Here is a 21,881-nt window from a genome sequence, read left to right on the forward strand (position 1 = left end):
CCACGGTACACTGTGAAGACAGTGAAGCATGGTTGCGCAAGCATCATGATGTGGTGATGTTTCTCATGCTACGGTGTTGGGCCTATTTATCGCATACCAGGGATCATGGATCAGTTTGAATACATCAGAATACTTGAAGAGGTCATGCTGTCTTATGCTGAAGAGGAAATGCCCTTGAAATGGGTGTTCCAACAAGACAACAACCCCAAACACACCAGTAAACATGCAACATCTTGGTTCCAGACCAACAAGATTGACGTTATGGAGTGGCCAGCCCAATCCCCGGATCTTAAATCCAATAGAAAACTTGTGGGGTGACATCAAAAATGCAGTTTCTGAGGCAAAACCTAGAAATAGAGAACTATGGAACGTAGTCCAATCATCCTGGGCTGGAATACCTGTTCACAGGTGCCAGAAGTTGGTTGACTCCATGCAACACAGATGTACAGCAGTTCTCAGAAACAGTGCTTATACAACTAAATATTAATTAAGTGATTCAAAGGAAAGCAAAATCTTCAAACATTTTTCAGTTTATATAGTGAATGTTTGAGTTTGTAAAGAAGAATACAAACACTGCTATTTTTTTGAACAGTCTAATATTCACTTTTCTTCAATTTTTTTAGAGGAGCAACACAAATTTGATATATTTTTCTTCATGTTTTGATTTGGAATGGAATGTGTAGTGTTCCCAATGCATTTGTGTGTATGGAAATAAAAGCTAGTAGAAGGATTTTGAGCTTTATTCACTTTTTTCAACACACTGCTATTATTTTGAACACAACTGTATAAGGCTGTGCTTAATACCCTGCAGGGAACACATTTAAATAGAATAAATTTCTGTAAATTCTAATACTGGATTACCATTTTTTTCTGAATTAAAAATAAAACATACTGAAAAACTAAAACATAAAATGTGGAATATGTCAAGGATTCCACATCCTCTCCTTTAGTGCTTAGTAACACGCTTGTCAGCAGGAATCACAGCCATCAAATGTTTATTGTAGTCAGCTAACAGTCCTCTAACATCTAGTTTAGAAACATTCTTTTGTTGCACTGTATGTTTGAGATTTTCACAGGCATTTCAAAAATCCTAATCTTTCATTTCTTAAAACAGTTGATGGTTGATTTTGAGATTTATACCAATTGATTTAGTTTTTTTTTTACTGGCAGTGGAGCATACAGAATTTGTTGACACATTGTAGCATCCATTCTTGCCTCCACCAACACATTTCCTGTACTTCTGCCTACCATGCAATCCTTACAGCCGCCTTTGTCTCATCTAGAGGGTCAATTTATGAAATATCTGTTGAATGAATGTCACACACATTTGTGCGCAGTGCATGGATTTTGGACATAATTTCTCTAATAGGGTAGTCCCAATGATCGTCAGCTCCATCTATTGAGCAATGATCATAGGGAATGTCAGTGTCTGACATTCATTCAATGACAGTTTTATAAATAGATCCCTAAATGTTGTGTATATTACTTTCAATGTTAACTTTTGTTGTGAGATCTCAGGCAAGGTTTGCTTCTGATGACTCTTTCATGAAGATGATGTTTGTCCATGCAATGTTGCAGAGTAGACAGGTACAACAATTCTGCCCAAGCTAAAAGTTTTCAGCAGATGTCTTTGGTGATCACATCTACAAGAAGATCTCCATTATTGGGGGAACCCAGGAGAGAGAAATAGGTTAGGCCTCCAACAAGCTACAATACATCTCTTGGGTCCAAGGATATTTATTTATTTGTATTTATTTATTTATTTATTTCAGGTACTTATATAGCACTGTCCATTTCGCAGTGCTTTACATATATATTGTACATTCACATTAGACCCTAACCCTCAAGGGGCGTACATACTAAGGTCCCTAACTTACATTCATACATACACATACTAGGGTCAATTTAGACAGGATCCAATTAACCTACCAGCATGTCTTTGGAGTGTGGGAGGAAACCGGAGCACCCAGAGGAAACCAGCGCAGGCACAGGGAGAACATGCAAACGCCAGGCAGGTGGTGCTGTGGTTGGGAATCGAACCAATGACCCTAGTACTGCCAGGTGGAAGTGCTAACCGTTTAGCCACTGTGCTGCCCGTATATATGTATAACACATTTTTACAAAAGTAACAGCAGTGGATCAACTGAATAAACTCATTCACAATCCACTTTGTATGTTTTGTTTCTTCAGTCTTAGGGCTGGTTCACGCTATACAAACGCAGTCCAGATGTGTTTCTGCATGCTCGTTTTTGACACATTTTTGGATCATTCCAGTGTGTTTTTGACGCGTTCCATTGCGTTTGACGAGTTGCAGTTCATTTTCCCCCCTCTTTTTTTCTTCAATTAAAATAGGGCCGTGTATTCCAGTGCATTATTTGTGCATTATATATTTGTGCGTTCCAGTTCCAGTATGCTCCGATGCGTTTTACCTCATTCCAGTACAGTTCAATGCAGGAAAAATGCAGCCAGTTCTACTTTTTTTTCTGCAACTGGAACGCACTGGAACTGTAAGCACTCATGTGAACTATGACATTGACAACCACATAACCTACTTTCTGTGTGTTTTGGATGCAGAAAAAAAAACAACTGAAATGCATGTAGCGTGAACTGGCCCTTAAAGTGTTACTAAACTCAGGCAGTGCATTCACTCTATCTGGTCTCCCACAGTACAAAGAAATACATTTATTTTAGTAAATATAAACTGCTAAATACCTTTTCTCATCAGCAGTAAAAGCAGTCTTGTGACTTCTATCAGTGTTCAACAAAGCACTAGTTAAAGCTTGTAGGAGGAGTTTTCTTTCTGCTCTAGGAGGATGCAGAACCCCTGACCTCTGTCTGGACAGTGCTGATTGGCCCTGTGCTGATCACATGCACTCTCCCAAGGAAAAAAAGACCTCTCTAGCAATACACACCAAACTGAGTATGTGCAGAGTGTCTCCACACAATATGTCTTATCAGGAGATAAGAGGGGGACACTAGAAGAAGGGGAGGATCAGAGAAGTCAGAATCAAACATTCTTTTTACACAATGCAGAGGATTAACCCCTTAGGTTCCACAGTGAGTATAACAAGCATGCTTTACTGCATATACAGACTGATTTTACGTTTGTGGGTTTAGTAACACTTTAAATTCAGCAAATAAATCGTAACTGTGCATTAGAAATAAATCAGGGGGTGCTGAAAATCTTCTCCTAACTATGCATACAGTTGCCCACACCCCTCTTAAGCTGACCATACACTATACAATCTGATTATACAATATCCCTTAGATCTACCAACAACTGTGTATGGCAAGGCCTGTGCTATTGGACAGAAATTGATTGGATTGTTTAGTTTTGTCCTCATATTACATAGTATTTGTAAATTTAAATGATATTGTACAGGGATTGTAGTGTGTGTGGCCACTCTAAAGCCTTGTTCACATTCAACGTGCACGCATGCAAGGGCTGTGTTTGCCCACGCAGGAATGCACAGGTGTTCTATGCATCCCCAAGCAGGCAGTCCCATTCATGTCAATTGGGATGCAGTGGCTGCACAGACACAGCCGCTGCTCCCAATTTCACAGCCGTGCAGGTGCGCGGTCCTGAATGCACACTGTCTGCGTTTGCAGCTACACATCCACACCTGCATGGCTGTCAAATCGCAGCAGCAGTTGTGTTAGTGCAGCCACTGCATCCCTATTAAAATGAATGGCACTGCCTGCATGGGGATGCATGGAACACCTGTGTATCCCTATGTGGGCAAATATGGTCCTCACTTAAGTACTGACTGACTTACACTGCCACAGTGTTTGATTCGTTATACCACTTTAGCACCTTCCACTTGTAGATGAGACTACAGCTGAAAGAAGGAGGTGTAGGTATTACACTGTGGGTACAATGTAGCTCAGACTCTTGAAAGTCACATTTCGGTGTAAATATAAGCAGAATGGCACACTTAACAACTACAGCAGAAACTTATGATTATTATATTATAAAATGACTGGAATTGACTACTGGCTCTGAAAAGTAGTTTATGATCATTTTATTAGTTATAACTAATCTACTTTTTTTTCTTACCAGACAAAAGACAATTTTTAACAATGGATGCAGATGAGAACACTTAGTGACAGCACCACCCTTGTGCAGATATACTGACCGTATTTCCTCCGTCCTGCGCTGCTGCTCCTCTTCCAGCTCTTCCCTCATTCTTTCCATCCTCTCTTGTTGCTCTTTCTCTAGCCGCAGCTGCTCCTCACGCTCCCTCCTCTTCCTCTCTACCTCAAGCCTTCTTCTGTCTGCTTTCTCTGACAGGATTCGAGCTCTGGCCAACTTTTGTTGATGGACAGAGCTGCTGGTAGTCTGAAAAATAAACATCTATAGCTTAATATTTTATCATATTTTTAATTTTAGAAATAAGTTATAAAGAGGATAAGTTGACTTTGTTACCGTTGTCCTGAAACTTTCATAGAAGTTCACCAGAGACAAAAAAAACATTTTTTCAATGGTGCCTGTTTAGACACCCATACTAAGTTACAGCATGTTTTTTTTTTTTTAGAGGCATTGATATTTATCAAAGGGCCCATTAAATCAGTGGACATATGGACATATTACATATGTTTGTGTTTCTGTTGTGTGTTGACCTTTTGGTAAAATGCACAAAAATGCCTTTGAAATGCAAATTGGTGCGCACCACTGACATATGACAGCACCAGCAGACAAATGCACACCTAGGTGTGAATGGGGAAAGCACCTATGTTTTAGAAAAGTTCTGCAACTCCATCTTTTTGAGAGCACTGTCTAATGCAACTTCTTGGGAGCCTAATCCTATGATGTGCTATCATTTTTCATTTAGAAGTGCAATTATTTTCTTTTTTCTATTTATTAAACCAAGTGATAGGCAGGCCATAGACGGGCCGTTTATCGGCCGAATTTTCCATTTTCGTCCGATAAATGAAAAATCGGTCGGCCCGTTGCCAATGCTGCCACCCATGTCCATGAAAAACGACCGTTTTTTGCAGATTTTCCAGCATGATCGATTAAACTAAATGAGAAGATCCACGAAAAATGGCCGACGGGCTGGCCCCACTAACGGCACGAATATCGGCCGGTTTTTCGTGCGGATGAAAATCCGGCCAATAAACGACCCGTCTATGGCCTGCAATGTGTTGAGGATATACAATGATAAATGTGGTCAAGAGCCTCCTATTGTTATTTTCTGTGACAGATGGGGTGTTGTGGTCTCCGGTAAAATGGAGTTTTTATATTGTTTTGCTATGAGACTGTAGCCACAAAAGATTGGTGAAATATAGATATATTGAGTTCCTAATATTACACCATATTGAACAGTTTCATTTAATCATTGATGTATTTAAAGGCATCTTAGGTTTTGGTGCAACTGCATGCCGCTTACATACACTTGCTGAGACTTACAGATTACGTCTGATCTCTTCGGGTGGTAAATAGATAACCATTAAAATGGCCGCTCCCGTATGTATCACGCATGCGCGAGCCGGATGAAATGGCGTCACCGGGTTTTTTTCAGACCGCGCATGCGTGGGTAATACTATATATGTCTTTGACCGCTAGTGCGCGCTCCCTTTGATAACGTGCTCGTTCGCATGAAACGCGTCATTGTGGAGCCTAGCCGGTGACGTCACGCTGTCCGAGCCGCATGGAGGCCGGTGGCCATCTTTGAATCTGTTTCACCTACTGAATGTGAGTGCTTATCTGCTTTCAAAATTATTAATAAAGAATCACAAATTACTACACTATCAGAGTTTCTGTTGGGGCTCGGTGTATTACGAACCCCCTCTCTTAAGGTGGATCCGCATAATCCAAGGTACATGCTATTTGGGTGATTCCATGATTGCTATAAGAGAGCCTATTATATTTGGGTGATGACCCCCTGCTGGATGGATAAGGCACTACAGATGGTAAAGATGTAATGCTGATTACCTGCCGAGCTGTTCGTTTGCCAGATGATCTTCAGATCTTGCTCTTCCCAGTTCCAGAGTACCAGGAGTGGTCTGATTACTCAAACGCACAGATTTGTGTGCTATCTGGTTAGTGCATATTATATACACACCTATGAGCATGGGAACCACTGATACCTCACTTATGTTTGGATGTCCACTATCACAACGTGGGATGCATCAATATTGATTATCGATCACTATATGCACTTATTGCTGTTACATTACTGGACTTTATTTATATCTATCATGTTTTAAGGACTATGTTTATGTATACTAGTCAACAATTTATTTCACTTAGCGCTGCATCTTTTATATGATACCTTTGAGAAGCTTTTTAGGTTGTACCTTTATGCTAGCTGCTCACACAACAGTCCAAGCACTCGTTTCCTCTTATTCTGTTACATTTATGGCCTGCAATAGTCTGTATAATCCGGCGTGCTCTTTCCTTTATTGTGTCTTATTTCTTTCTATACTGCCTGTGAGTATGTTTTGAGCTTGCCAGGATGAGCAGATTGTTGACTGCTCCTACCAGTGACCACAATCTATGAGTTCTTTGTTAAGAATTATGTAAAGATATATCAGCAGATACGTGAAAACTAATTCTGTTATAGTTAGTGTACAATCATTTCTCTGTAAATGGTAGATGTCTAGCTGTTACCTCTGATGACTCGCTGGTAGCATACTCTTCTTCAATGGGAAGATTTGGCACTGCAAGGGTAGTGAATGTAGGCATAGGAGCCGTCTTTTCTGTATCCAGGCTGGAAATGTTTTGTGTGGCCTCTGTGTCTGAGTCTAGAGGCAGATCTTTGGGTTCTTCTGGAGAGGGGCTTCTCTTCACGTGTTCAGTTACTACATAAGAGTCTTCACTTTCCTCATCAAGGTCAAAGTCATTTTCTTCTTCTGGCATCTCATCAGGTATTTCCTGAGCCTGTTGGATAGTTTGTTGTCTTGTGCCTGAGGACTTCTTTGGATAGGTTATTTTGCTTTCTGCTTTCTTTTCTTTGGGCTGTCCTGTAAAATCCCCCAAAAATACAAACTGTCACTGGGAAAAGGGGTAATGCAACAAACTATTATATAATGGCGACTATACAATCAGCTATAATGTACTCATGATACACACAATTAGTTTCTGTCTGCACAATGTTCTATGTGGATAACTAAACATGATAACACTGGATATGCAGTCTGTATTTATACATTTTCCAGGTGTGTTTGTTCTGCAAGATGCACAAATCAAAACCGTGTTATGATCCCTTTCAAAATATTATACAACACACAGTTTCTACCCACAATTCACTGAGTATTATGGTTTTGGTAAAGAAAAAGCACTGCAGAAGCTGTTTGATTTCAGACTATCTGTTTAAAACTTGAAAAACATAAGGAAAGGAACCAGATGCTCCACCTCCTGGCTGCATATGAAAAAACTGCATATTTATATTCCATATTTAACAGACTAAAAAAGAAAACTGTTTTTAAAAATGTTATTTTTTAATTATAATAAAGAAATACAGTATATATAAAACCAATATTGTCTTTGCATGAAAAACCTTATCAAAATCCAAGACAAACTATGCTAATTTTCAAAATTAATTACCTCTCTTTCAAAAAGAGAATGATTACCTCTCTTTCAAAAATTCTAAATATCAAACTATTGCATGATTTGTGCAGGTGTACAACACTATGGGATGATTCATGAAAACTGGAGAGCGACTGCTGTGCTGTTAGACTGAAAAAGTAAAAAAGCCATACAAACAAACTTCTAAGCTGGCCTAGGACTAGGTCCATTTATATCTTAGTCTTGGTTAATCAAACATGACACATCCTCATGATGCCATCAATCATTTCTGTTGAAGTAATCAGCTTTTCTATTCATATTCCTAGTGCTCTATGTATGGTAAACAGTGAAAGTAAAGTCAAGGAGCATTTTCATGTTACGTGTAACTGCAGATTGTATCTCCATTAAATTAAAATAACTTACCTACTACAAATGCAGCCTTGCCTTCTGTAGCAGATCCCTTATTTGACTTCTTGGTTGCGTTGGCTTGATTTTTCTCCTTTTTTTGAGTCTTCTCTGGTTTGCTTTTCTTCTTGCCCTTCCCTTTTACTGTCTCTTTTTTCTATGAAGAGCAATCATGTGAAAGTAAAATACATTCCAGTCATACAGATGTATTCATGTGTAGGTCTACTTTTTATGTGTATAACGACTATTGTAGGTCAAATATATTAGTCACGTGCTACAAGTCCCAAAAATATTCACTCCCCAATTCATGTAAAGGAGTAGATATAATAAATATTTTTTTCAAAATTTCTTAAAAAAACCCGTGCTTTGCCATTTATTCTTCTTGACAGAAAGTGAAGGGAAATCTCTCTAATATGAATACATCATCATTAACAACCTGAAAGAGGTTCTAACCCTTCCCCATTCTCTCCAAAATGAATTGTTTTGGTTGGAGATGGACTTTAATCAGTACATTATAGTCAAGTAGCACTACCCACTTAGGAGTTGCTGAGTATTTGGGTCCCTCTATAGTCCTGCACAGCCAGGCAACACGCATTTCCAGACTTGCATCCAAGAGTCAGTAATCAATCCTTGAGCATGTTTTTTGATGTTTTATTAGGGGGATTTCAACTTGGATGGGATAAGGGGTATATGGGATGCCCAATGGAACCAATGAATTGACGACAACTTCCTGGAACTATTTACAAGTCTCTGCTGGCTGGCATCTCCTGCAGTACCACCCCAGACCCCAGATAAACTCCTCTTCTTTACCCAGCTGTCTGGCAGTATCCCTGAGCAGGGGATCTGATGCCTGTTGCTTTAAAAAATTAGACAGCCCAGTAGGTGGCAAATCTGGTTTCCCACCAGAGTGCTCCTTCCCCTATCTGGCCTAGGGGGTGTAGGTCTATTCACTCAGTCCTTCTCCTGTGCAGGTGGTGGGTTGGTGGCTGCTACTAGGCCTTCTAGCTGGGCCACTTCTTCTCTGCTGCACAAATCGTCCTCACTCTGGGGGCCAGTGAGGGTCTGAGTAGGTCTGAGTAGATGAGCCCCTCTCTCCATCTGAGACCCCTCCCATGCTCTTGCTCTTAGCCTCACATTCTCTTGCTCTCTGTCTTCCACACGAACTGTCCTGCAGCTGAGCAGGCTCAATTACTTTTAAGGGTTGTCCTGGCCCCTTGCCAAGCCTCCTGTTGGGGATTAGCCAGGATCCTTCAAAAGTGCAGATCAGCCACTCCTCAGGTTGACCCACTGCTTCTACACCTTGCTCCAGAGTTCTAAAGCAGGGCGAAATTCCAGAGGGCTAGTCTACAGAGCCACTCAGCTCTGACCATGATTTCACACCCAGGCTGCTACTCAGCCCTCCTAGTTAACAACTGAGGTCTAGCTCCTCCTAACTGACTAGGAAGGTGCTACATTCAGTTGGCATCACTAGGAATATGTGGTACATATTCACCTTTCTGTGGTGGTGAACTCCTCATTTCCACCAAGATATAGCTTACAGGAGAGAAAATGTATGGGTCCTGTTGTGCTTCTAAAGACATGTGAACAGAATTCTGGAAGCTGTCATTGCTTCAACACACTATGGATGAGGGATGCCATGGTGACTACCGCTTAGGGCACAGTGCAATGATCACTGCATTTATAATATGTTCCCATTGGGCATTGTTAAACTCAGAAGACTGAGAAATCTTGTTGTGGAAAAAGAGTACTGCTAAGGACAGCTGAGGACTGAAGGTGAGTATTGTAGCCTGAGCTAATTATTTTTTACGTTTGAGCTTTAAGCCATAGTCTCCAAGGCTCTTATCTTGATCCTGCCACAAAACATAGTGAATCGCTTTTTAGACTCCATTGGCTGCAGATGCATGCTTGTTTAAGATCAGTGATTTACTAGTAAATGCTGGATAAGAATGACAGCCCTGGGTTTTGTATCTTTAAGATCAAGTCAGCAATGGCACATCCCATATATCTGTCACTATATGTCCAGTTTAAAACCATTGTATTTGTGCTATAAGGAAACATTCATGGCAATACTTGCTTTGTTCATTAAAAGCTGGCAAGATACTTACTGCAGTGTCGGTAATCTCCTGTAAGAGCACCATTTCCTCTTCTTCAGTCATCTGCTGCTTCCCTGGTGGACTCTTCTGTTGTGTGACTTCTGCCTGTAGATCAAGGTCAGGCAGCTTTTTTTTGTTCTCATTTGTTTCTCTTTCTACATCTTTGTTGCTAAGAAGAAATAGTCTGGTTACGAAGACTGATCCCAACCATGAAAGTCATATTTTACAGACAACTGTCAGATTTTGCAGTTATCTCTGCCACTAGACTACAGATATGAGTACCAGGAAAATAAGATGTTATTTTGAATTATGGTAAGCCTACTACTGTTTCTGTTACCCAAGCACCAGTGGCTCAGGAACAGTAGTCACATATAGGGGGTCCTTTGACTGATCTTGAGTAAGCCTGTGTTCAAGGCAAATGGGCGAAACGCGTCGACTGTAGCTCCTACATTAGGACACCCCAGGACTACGTCTCGATGTCTGGTTATGTATAAACTTTATATCCAGCTGAACTTAGCGGAGTATGAACTAACCTTCTAATGCGCATGTGTGGCCATTCTCTGCCCTGGAAGGAGTGACGATTCACCAGCACGGAACTGGTACTCCTCATCAGCCACAAGGATGTGGATCACTTCGTGGTGGAGGAAGTCAATCATCGGTCTGTGGACTATTTTGCGGTGAGAACGCCATGCTATCAGTGGTACTCTGCACGTGAGTGGGAACCTTCACATACACATATTCCCTACTTTACTTTATCTGTGGTCATAATGGGACTTGGCTACTTGGACTTGGATACAGCCTTAGTCCCTCAGCCACCTTATCCGCAAACACCTTGGTTCTAAGGTAACTGTATGAGGCACCTCCCCTGGTCACATCCCACCTGGGTCCCTCTACTGAGACTGTTCAAACCAGGTCTGGTAACAACAGCGCTCCTCTGAAGGATCTCCTCCTGAAGGTCTGAAGTGAATGTGTTTTCCTTCAACTAGAGGGCATTCTACCTTAATACCAACAATGACTATGACCTTTAATGTTTAACTCGCTGTTATTAAGATACAGCCGCACTTAATTGCATTGCGAGTCAGCTCTTTCGCATTATTCACAATTCTTCGCACAGCATACATGAAGGCAGCTGCACTTTTGATATTATGCTTTTTGTTTTTATATGAATTTCTGTTAATTCATTAATATTGCTAATATGGTTAAGGTTTACAGTTTCTAATTATGTTCTGATTCCTATATGGCTACATTCTTTATTCATTTTCCCCAGCCTTAGCTTTCATTACTAACAATTTGCTATCCCTTATGCTATACCCTGACTCTACCTCCTTACATTGCTAGATGCCTGCACTGAATGGGTTATACATTCCTTCAAGCGGAGGTTTAGAGCTCTGGGATATAGCAATTTTGGGTGATTGACATCATGTACTAATAACATCGAACCCGGGTTCCCTAATTTTTAAAGTGAGAATGTTGTCATGCCTTCAATGGTGACGGGTGGAGACATAGTTTAATAATTCGTGTGTGTATATTTATGGTGTTCTACTGCAATGTGGTTTCAATAAAACTATATTTTCAGTTAAATTACCTGGGGCACCTGGTAGTACTTTCTTTTCTTTAGGGGCTCTTCCCTAAAAACATTTTTATAGGGGGTCCTTTGGGCCTGCTTAAGAATATTCAGATATCCCCTCCATCTCAATCTCCAATACCAACTGTTTGGATATATCACGTCATACATTATGCATTTTTTTTTCAATTAAATACCGGGTTGAACAAAAAAAAGATGTGCTGTATTCCCCATCCACACACTCCTTGTGGATGGGGGAATCAATCCCACAGAGCTATTGTGGTCTTCTGGCAGGAGCATCCTCGCTGGAAGAATACAATGATCAGTGTTGCTGGCTACAGCTATGGCTATGATACTAGCAGACATTATTACTGCAAGCAAACAGTACCATTGCAGAGTCATGTCTACTCGCAAGTTCATCTATGTCCTACACAGTACTGCTTTCGAAAAGAATGGTTATATGGCAGAATGGCAATCTCAATATATTGGAAAAGCTGGGAATGACTGAGTGCTTAAAGCTGGACTCCAGGAATTATTTGTATTGCATACTTATACCTACATACTGATAGACCGCTGGTTACGTTGCAAATCACTGTAGTTGTCAGTGCTACTACAGTGATAATCACAATCTTCGCAAGCAGCTGCACCACCCCTCCTTTCCACCTCATTTAGTCATAGAATGCCTTGTATTAATTGAAAAAAAAAAAAACCACAACACTTTATAAGAATGGTATTGGTGCCAACTGATCAACCCCTGTGGTCAGTGTGCAGTGGGGTAGCTGCTTCCATGGAACCTAAGTAGGAATACTACAATGTTTTCCAGCTTCCCCAGAGAAGGTATGTGTAATGCATACTTACATTGTTCCAAACTAGACTAATGTAAGAATGAAACACAAATATTTCCTGGACTTCAGTTTTTAGGGTAATGACAAAAAAAAAAAAATCTATTAACATGCATGAAAACCATTGATACCTGCCACTCACATTTCAGGGATTTTCTTGCTTTTCCTGCTTTCCCTTGGAACATTTTCCTTGGAAACATCTGTATCCTTTTGTTTTGTCTTTGTATGTTTTCCTGTACCTACAAAACAAAACACAATTTTCAGCTTAAAGAACAAGAAGTATATTTATCTAAAGGTTGGCTGTTCAGTTCATTAAATGAATCATTAAATGAATCACACCATTTCTCCTGTCATCTTGTCCTAACAGTAAGTGTATAAAGGCTGTTAAGAGATTTTTATTGCTTCTTATCATGTTACAGCTCTTTAGCAACCTCTGCTAGAAGGGCTCGCAAGAAGAATGTACGGGTCACTTTAAATTAACCTATATAGTTTCTTCTCCTTCACTTCCAACCACAAGCTTGGAGCATGGTGGTGACCAAGCTGTACTTCTTAACTGCAGTAGACAAAAACGAGATTACTGACTTGACTATGCTGTCTGCCAGACAGGTCTGGATCACAAAACTGGATGAACACATTTATAAATCCTTTTGGCAGCTAAAATTATATATATATATATATATATATATATATATATATATATACACTCTGTATTTAGAGATTTGCCAGGATTTCAGTTTGAAGTCTAAGAAAAAGTTGTACAGCTTTAATTATTCTTCATACAACAATTTCCTTTCTCAGTGTCCCGATTCTGTTAACTCGGCCTGTGAAGATCAGTGAAAGCGACACAAAGCCCCATACACATGAGCAGAATATCAGTTGAAATCAGCTGGTACAGTAGAAACTGGCTCACATTCAGCCCATGTGTACAGGTCCTTGTCCGACGGAAATTGATCTCACGACCATCTTCCGTAGAACAAACATGCTGGAAAACCAGCAGCTGATTGGCAGCCAATGGCTGAGAGCGCTGACCAATGTGTTGTGGTGGGGGGGCAGTCCCTCTGTCACAACAAAATAGCTCAGCAGGGAGATCGCTGTACTAACATCACATAGTACAGAGACCTTCTTGTGAGTGCTTCAGCGGGCTGAGCAAAAAAAACTTAACATGCGTACCAGGCAAAAGTCCATAAGCATGTTGCAAATATATCATTCTTCACAGCAAGAAGCAACAGAAAGTGAAATCATTGCAACATGCAGCCATATTGTCTGAAATGTTTAAAGGTATGTACATGCATGCATGAATAAAATACTTCCATATGAATCTAGTTTTAAAATATGATTTTGTATGTATATTACAAGTCTTCAAACCTTTAATATTTGGTTCTTGCTTGATGCTGTATTCATCTTGAACAGTAGGGGGAGCTGGAGCTTCAGCGTTGTGAATATTCTCTTCTTTTTTTTCCAATGTACTCTTCTTTCCAGTTGATGGTCTTTCATTGGTTGTCTTTACTTTCTCCAGGGTGAATGTGGTACTTGTATCTAAGTAATTACATATAATTATTAACAACTTTTGTGTAAAAAGTAGATCATCACTCAGGAAAAGGACATTCAGATGAGTCCATGCACAGTTCTAAATTCTGACTGCCGTATAAAATCCAAACACAAAGATAAATGCAACCTACTGCGTCTGTTCTTTAAATTCAATGCTTTCTGTTTTCCAAAATAAGAAATTGCACTTAGTTTAGTTGGAAATAGATATTTATAAGACAGTGGGCAGAGCAAACCTTGGATTTCCAGTATGTGATTTAAGCATAGCTCCAACCAGAACGTTTATTTGTTAACAAAGGTTTTATTGCAAGGAATATATGGCACAGGTACAAATGTATAAGAATAGATACGAATTGCAGAGCTGAATATACATTTATACAATGGTACCCTCATTTGTGGCTGGTATGAATGGCTTTGTACAAGGGAGAAAGCACACTAGCTAAATGGTTAGCACGTCCGCCTGGCAGTACTAGGGTTGTTGGTTCAAATTCCAACCATGGCACCACCTGCCTGGAGTTTCCATGTTGTGCCTGTGTGGGTTTTCTCCAGGTACTCCGGTTTCCTCCCACATTCCAAAGACATGCTGGTAGGTTAATTGGATCCTGTCTAAATTGGCCCTATTACATGTATGAATGTAAGGTAGGGACTTTAGATTGTACACCCCTTGAGGGTTAGGGAATGATGTGAATATACAATATATATATATATGTAAAGCACTGCATAAATTGATGGTGCTATATAAGTACCTGAATTTAAAAAAAAAGAGTGAGGAGGAGTTAAATTCAGGCTTTCAATAGTGTCAGTTCTAACCTAAAATAATGTGAGCATGGTTGAGGGCTGGGGAATGTAGATTCCAACCAAATTTGTTTTTTACTAGGGTGAGTAGGTTTCAAAACCCTCTGCCTGGGTCCCCACTGGGGAGATTTCCACATACTTTCTGTCTTGGTGAGCACTGTTAAGGGAATAGGAATGGAGAAAACTCTCCTGAACCCACAGAGGTTTTTTTCTCTCTACTCTACCCAATTTTTTAATCTTTGCCTAGAAAAATCAGCTTATGACTAGGGAAGAGTACCTTGCAGATGTCTTTTTCAAGAAACAAACCCCTTAAATTCTAGTACCTTGTTAGATTAAAAAAGGAAGTGGTTTGGGTGGTTCCACGGGGAGCAACCTCCTTCCAACACCCCCCCCCCCCTTCCCTTCTCCATTTGTCTTCCTCCTGAGGTTGCCATCTCATCCCTTTAAAACCCGAACACATATTAATTACACAGGTTCTGAGGCTAATTAATTGCAGATAGGGTACTCAGCGAGTTTAGTTACCACCTTAATCAGCCGCAGAACCTGTGTAATTATTATGTCTTCAGTTGTAAAGGGATGAGGTGGCAACCCTACTTCCCCCTTAATACTAAAACTACCCCATTTTATTTTATTTTTTTCTTTTACTCCTTGAGTCCTTCTGCTTGACTGTCATCTCTCCAAACGATGGAGGTGATTTATTCTTCCAAAGCAAATACACTTTTGTACACTGGTACTGACTAGTATTCCAATGTTTCTCTTCTTCCTCAGTTTTTCTCCATCACTGAGCTACTGTGACCCCAGCACTGATGGAGAGGTGCAGGGGAGGGTCAAACTAGGATGCTATGCAGGCAACCGACATCCTCCTTATCAACTGATAATGTCATTGGTTGTCAGAATGCCAGCGGCTAGAAGGTCGCAATGGTGCACAATGAAAACTTGTGGCTTTGTGTAACGAAATGGCAGGCTTGTTCCACCCGCTGGCTTGTATACAAGTTTTGGGCAATTTTTAGACATTTTGCCAAGGCACCCCTAAAGAAACCTCAAGGCACCCCAGAGTGCCTGGACACCCTGGTTGAAAAAGGCTGTTCTAGAGTATTGAGGGCCTCCTGCATTATGGTTGTTACCACAGACCTGTATGTGTAACCTTATGTTTGTACCTTGTACGAAGAATTCTATAAATAAAAAAAATGTAGAAAGTGGTTACAGCCTTTTGTCTTTATATCAATAGGTTCCAGTCCATCACTAACACTTACCCAGAGTAAAGTGTGGTTCACGTGTAAATGTTGTATGCTACGTAACTCCATTCTCTTCACTGCAGAACAGAGGATGGGTAATGTATGAACAAACTACCTATCCACGAATAGGCAGATGGTTTATTGTCCTAGGATCCAGGACCTAGGCTTTATCATTTCAATTTTGAAGTGTTACGGAAACATCCACACAAATGAAAACAGAATATTCACTACCTGACTTGGTTTGAGGCATCTTGTTGAAAAGTGTATCTGTAGTCTTGATTGGCTGCTGGACAAACAATAAACACCAGGGATTAAAATGAGACAGATATAAAGACCAAAGAGCCAGGTTGTGTAATTCTCAGCAACAAGTTCGCATTCATTCTCCCCATCACTCCACACCACTGGTGTTCCAAAAAACAGGGTGTGGGTTTTTTTTTTTTTTTAGAGAGAGGGTTATGTGCAAATGAACTGTCCCACAGTTTAAAGTAAAACATTGTGTTTAAAAAAGGTAAAACGTCATTTTTACTCTTGTTTGAATGCCCAGTTCAAGGATGAGTGAACAGAGAAGCTACTACAAATCCACATTTAATCAAAAGATTACAGCACTGGAACTGAAACATGAGAAACATCTTAGTACTTCTTAATTCCTCGTGCACATGGGACATTTAAATAACGCTGGTAACGTTAGCTCTGTAAAGTTTCAGCTTTTTTTAGCGTTTTTACATTAGCGTTTAGCAGTGTTTTGCCATGTTTAATGGCGTTTTCCCACATTTGCGGTTTTTGGGTTTTTTTTTACAAAAAAACTTTTTTTTTGGTCAAAAAAGTCCAAAAACGCTGGTTTACCGCGCTTTGCCACATTTTTCAACATTAGAGCGTCTTTACAGGTAAAAAACTCCTCTAGAAACCCACTAGTCCTGAGTTTTTTCCAGTCTATGTGTGCATGGACACATAGGATAACATGCGGGGGGGGGGGGGGTTACTAGCTGAAGGAAAAAAACAAACACAGCAGCTGTAAAAATGTCAAGTGTGCATTAGGACTTAAACATCAGGATTTCTATGTCTGAGAGGCAGCAGGGAGATTGTTCCATCATCACAAACAGCTGTAGTCCAGGATCACAAGATTACAGACAGAAAGTGCTTGGGTGGACTGGTGCAGTATTACAATGTCTAGATGAAAACCTGAACTAATAAGTAGGTAGGCTGTGCTCTCTAAATGCATGTTAATGTTTAATTTTTAAAGGGGTGTACATTTAAAGTGGTTGTAAAGGCTGAAGGTTTTTACCTTCATGCATTCTATGCATGAAGGTAAAATACCTTCTGTGTGCAGTAGCCCCCCCAATACTCACCTAAGCCCCCTCTCAATCCAGTGATGTGCACTGGAGTCTCTGCTATCCTGGGACTCCTTCATTGGCTGAGACAGCAGTGGGAGCCATTGGCTGTCAAGCACAGCAAGTGATCCAATGAGAAGAGAGAGAGAGAGCGGGGCCGAGCTGAGCCAATGGCTATGTGTGTGAATGGACACAATGAGCAGTGGGTGCCCCCAGAGCAAGCTCCTTGCTCTGGGGGCACCCAACAGAAGGGAGGAGCCAGGAGAGCCTGCGGGGGACCCGAGAAGAGGAGGATCTAGGCTGTTCTGTGCGAAACCACTGCACGCAGCAGATCAGTATAACATATATTTTTTTTAATTATACCTTTAGAATCACTTTAAAATGGTACTGAACCATAACCAAAAATTTTATATATTGCAGCTTACCAATCATTGGATGTGGTGGCTGCATTAGTTTTCTTTTTTTCAAGGCTTTTTTCCCCTCTATTTTCACCTGGTGATCTTGCCAGTAACACACCTCCTGTATTAGAGTGCCTACACACTGATTGAAGGAGTAACTGAGAAATCTTTGGACAGTAGCATTGTCAATTTGGGTGGAGGGGCGTGTTAGATGTACTAGCAAATTTAGATAAACTAACAAATTGAAGCTAAACTCCAGCTAACACTTTTTACGCAGTTGCAGCAATATTGTTTTTCTTTTCGGACAGAGGTTTTACATGAATAAATAAAAGCTGACTGTTGTAAGCATCTTTGTCAGTGGTAAATGGTATGTCTCATCCCTCTAACTGCTGCTTCTGCAGGACAGCTTATTCTGTTGAGAGATAACAAACTTACTGGCAGGATCACCAGGTAAAAATAAAGGGAAGAAAGCCTGAAAAAGAAAATGAATGCAGCTATTGGTAGCCTGCAGTATAATACATGTTTGCTTTTGGGGGTAAGCCTAGGTTCACACTTGCCCGCATGTGAGCGAGAGGTTGCGGGTGCAGGAATCACAGGTGTTCCCACACCCTCAACCACCCACGGCCAAATCACGCTGCTCTGTAGAGATGTTCAGGGCTGCCATTCATTCTTATTAACATGCCCTCACGCATCTCAACTCAAGCGTGTTTTCAACTGTGGGAACCGTAAGGAAATTGTATGCTCAAAAGCACCATGCGATTTCCCTGCAGCTGCGATTTGAAAAAGGTGCTTACACCTGTTTTTCTGCAGGAAACCTGGGCACAGCAGCCATTCAAATTAATGGGCCATCATGCTTGCGCAATCACGGGCTACACAACCCACACAAATGTAAACCAAGGCTTATTCCATTATATGCTTAATAAACAGGAGGCCAATTGCCGGATAAGCCATTTTAGATGATCTTTTACTCTTTTATTAATATAAATATAATATTCTAGTTTTTTCCAGCTGTTTGACATCTGAACATCTATCTCTCTAGCACAGCAGATATAAGCAGCAATTTCAGCATGAGTTTTCAGCAGGTGTTTTTCCTCAGTGCTTGTTAAATCTCAAACAATGAACACTTTAGGTAGCTACAGCACCCAGGAGCAGCTAATTGTGATCTATTATTTGCTGTGAGTTGCCTAAGCCTGGGTTCACATATGTGCAGTCCAGTATATCGCATGTGATTCGCACAGGAACCGCACCGCATTCCTGTACGAATCACATGCAATTTGTGTGCGGTGTGATTGGAGCCATACATTTTGTGCAGGACCCTTTTTTTGGTCTGCACTAGAATCGGATCGCATGGGTATTCACACCTATGCAATCCGATTCTGCAGATCGCACTGCGTATTGTGGACCGCTTTCAGGGTGTTCTTACCTTAACATACACACCCGCAGCGGTTTGCATGAACGTGGTGCGATTCTGATGCGGTGCGGAATTCGCACTGAAAACGCTGCAAATTCAGCACTGCATCGGTGTAAACCAGGGCTAAGCTCAATTTGAGCCAAAACTTTTTTTTAAAGGGTATGTACGAGTCAAAACCTCTACCACATTTTGTTTATTGCTATCTGTGTCCTCACTTGGGAGATTTCTCATCACGACTCGTGCTTGTTACTCTGATTGTGTTGTGGCAAACCATTGCCTAGCCATACTGGAGGAAGGTACGTTGTAGACAATGTGCAAACATTAATGATCCAAATAATGAGGAAGAGACCAATGCAAAATTTATGAATCTACAATCTAACTATGGGGTAAATCTTAGGCATAGCGGATTTGTAGATTTCTGTTCATCTCTCTCTAACAGCAACATTAGAATGATACATAATTAGTAAGGTAGATCAAGATAAATAAATACGTGTAATATTAATATATATTCAGTTATAGTACTTATGATACTCCATGTAAGCTGAACAAATTGAAAATTTAGGAGCAATATACAGTATCTCAGATTCTATACATCGTTTGACACTATGGCCGCTTCCTTGACTGGCGTATATTTTCCAGCAGCATCTGTGGATATCTGCTGAAATATTATTTTGTTGGTTTTATATGGTTGATTAAATTATTTCACAAATTTCTCCCATTTCAGCTTTGAATACTAATAATTCTCATATGTTAGATTATGTCCTTTGGTCATGGGGTAGACTGATAGAATGCAGTGAATGTTGCTAGCTTTTCAAACTTGTTCACACTGGATGCATTACCATAAACTTTACTACACTTTACAACATAGGCAACATACAATATTTCACAGAAGTGAGTACACCCCTCACATTTTTGTCAATATTTTATTATATCTTTACATGTGACAACACTGAAGAAATGACACTTTGATACAATGTAAAGTAGTGAGTGTACAGCTTGTATAACAGTGTCAATTTGAGATGTCCCCTCAAAATAACTCAACACACAGCCAGGAGCGGACTGACAACTCATGGGGCCCCCGGGCAATAGGGGATCATGGGGCCCCTGTGTCCTTGCCCAAACTCAAAAAAGCCTATGAAAAAGGTACCAGGGGCATCTCATGGGGCCCCTTACTGACCCCGGGCCCTCGGGCAGTGCCCGAGTTTCCAAATGGTCACTCCGCCCCTGCACACAGCCATTAATGTCTAAACCGCTGGCAACAAAAGTGAGTACACCCCTAAGTGAAGATGTCAAAATTGTGCCTAAAGTGTCAATATTTGTGTGGCCACCATTATTTTCCTGCACTGCCTTAACCCTCTTGGGCATGGAGTTCACCAGAGCTTCACAAGTTGCCACTGGAGTCCTCTTCCACTCCTTCATGACGACATCATGGAGCTGGTGGATGTTGCATTCCTCCACCTTCCATTTGAGGATGCCCCACAGACGCTCAATAGGGTTTAGGTCTGGAGACATGCTTGGCCAGTCCATCACCTTTACCTCAGCTTCTTTAGCAAGGCAGTGGTTGTCTTGGAGGTGTGTTTGGGGCAGGGGCGGACTGACAACTCATGGGACCCCCGGGCAATAGGGGATCATGGGGCCCCTGTGTCCTTGCCTAAACTCAAAAAAGCCTATGATAAAGGTACCAGGGGCATCTCATGGGACCCCTACTGACCCCGGGCCCTTGGGCAGTGCCCGAGTTTCCAAATGGTCAGTCCACCTTTGGTTAGGGGTCATTATCATGTTGGAATACTGTCCTGTGGCCCAGTCTCCGAATGGAGGGGATCATGCTCTGCTTCAGTATGTCACAGTACATGTTGGCAATCATGGTTCCCTCAATGAGTGTACCTGGTCCTACTAGACACATAACTAGTATCATTTTGTCACACTGAAGGTGACCGTTCAGCAGGGACCAGATGAATTTCAATCCATGTATGGTCACGCTAGTTTTACAGAAGTCGATCTACTGATGGACTTCTGTATAGCCAGCCTGCTGGGTTTTTCCTGAACAATCAGTGCTGCCGGTTATAATTGTAAACACTGATCAGACGGTAAGGAAAGTTCCCCGCTGTCAGAATACAATAAGCAGGAATGATTCTCCCATTCACATCAAGTGTGTGGATGGGGGAATTGGTAAAAAAAAAAAGATGCATGGCCAGCTGAAGGCATTTGAGTGTGTTCCATGTGGAAGGTTAGCTGTTAACCTGCATTTTGTCAGTCAAGTCAACAAAATTCCCAGTTGTGCCCCTTAAAGGGGAAGTACAATAGGACCTATTATAATACATGGGTCAAATCTCTGAGGTGAAAGCAAAATCTGTCAGGTGGTGAAACACTCAGAAATGAAGGGATCCAAGTCACTGATTAGCATTTGTTATCCTTTTTATGGACTTACTTTACGGACTGTGCAATTCCTGCTTTTTTGGCACATTTTCAATATATTATTCACACTTGGTGGATTATTTGATTTTATTTGTTGTGTTTATGCACTATTTTTAGTATAGATTGTGATATCATGGATAATTTCCAGCATGCAGGATATTTATGTATATTTTTTTTTAGCATGTGTAATATACTTTTTTTATGAGTGATACTGTTTAAAGCTTGGTAATCCAAGCACATTTTGTAAGGTTTGAATTGTGTAAGACGTTGCGTGGCAGTATATAATAATTGTACTTATTCAAGACAATGGGCAGTGCTGCAACTGCGAGCCAAACGAGGT

At 40.8% G+C, this 21,881-nt stretch overlaps 1 protein-coding gene across 1 annotated transcript in view; it reads right to left on the reverse strand.

Annotated features, from left to right (window-relative positions):
• The window catches only part of KIAA2012 (KIAA2012 ortholog), a 276,256-nt gene that overhangs the window by 14,514 nt on the left and 239,861 nt on the right, over nt 1-21,881 (reverse strand). Inside the window, exons 17-23 of the mRNA XM_089670508.1 lie at nt 16,221-16,275; nt 13,780-13,950; nt 12,557-12,653; nt 10,021-10,177; nt 7,934-8,072; nt 6,614-6,966; nt 4,137-4,339 (exon numbers count right to left, since the gene is read on the reverse strand). Coding sequence (XP_089526634.1) covers nt 4,137-4,339; nt 6,614-6,966; nt 7,934-8,072; nt 10,021-10,177; nt 12,557-12,653; nt 13,780-13,950; nt 16,221-16,275 — 1,175 coding nt within the window. The remainder of the gene's footprint in view (nt 1-4,136; nt 4,340-6,613; nt 6,967-7,933; nt 8,073-10,020; nt 10,178-12,556; nt 12,654-13,779; nt 13,951-16,220; nt 16,276-21,881) is intronic.

Source organism: Staurois parvus, unplaced genomic scaffold (assembly GCF_062004578.1).
Source record: "Staurois parvus isolate SC_StPar_1 unplaced genomic scaffold, SC_StPar_1.0 ptg000011l, whole genome shotgun sequence".
NCBI classification, from domain to species: domain Eukaryota; kingdom Metazoa; phylum Chordata; class Amphibia; order Anura; family Ranidae; genus Staurois; species Staurois parvus.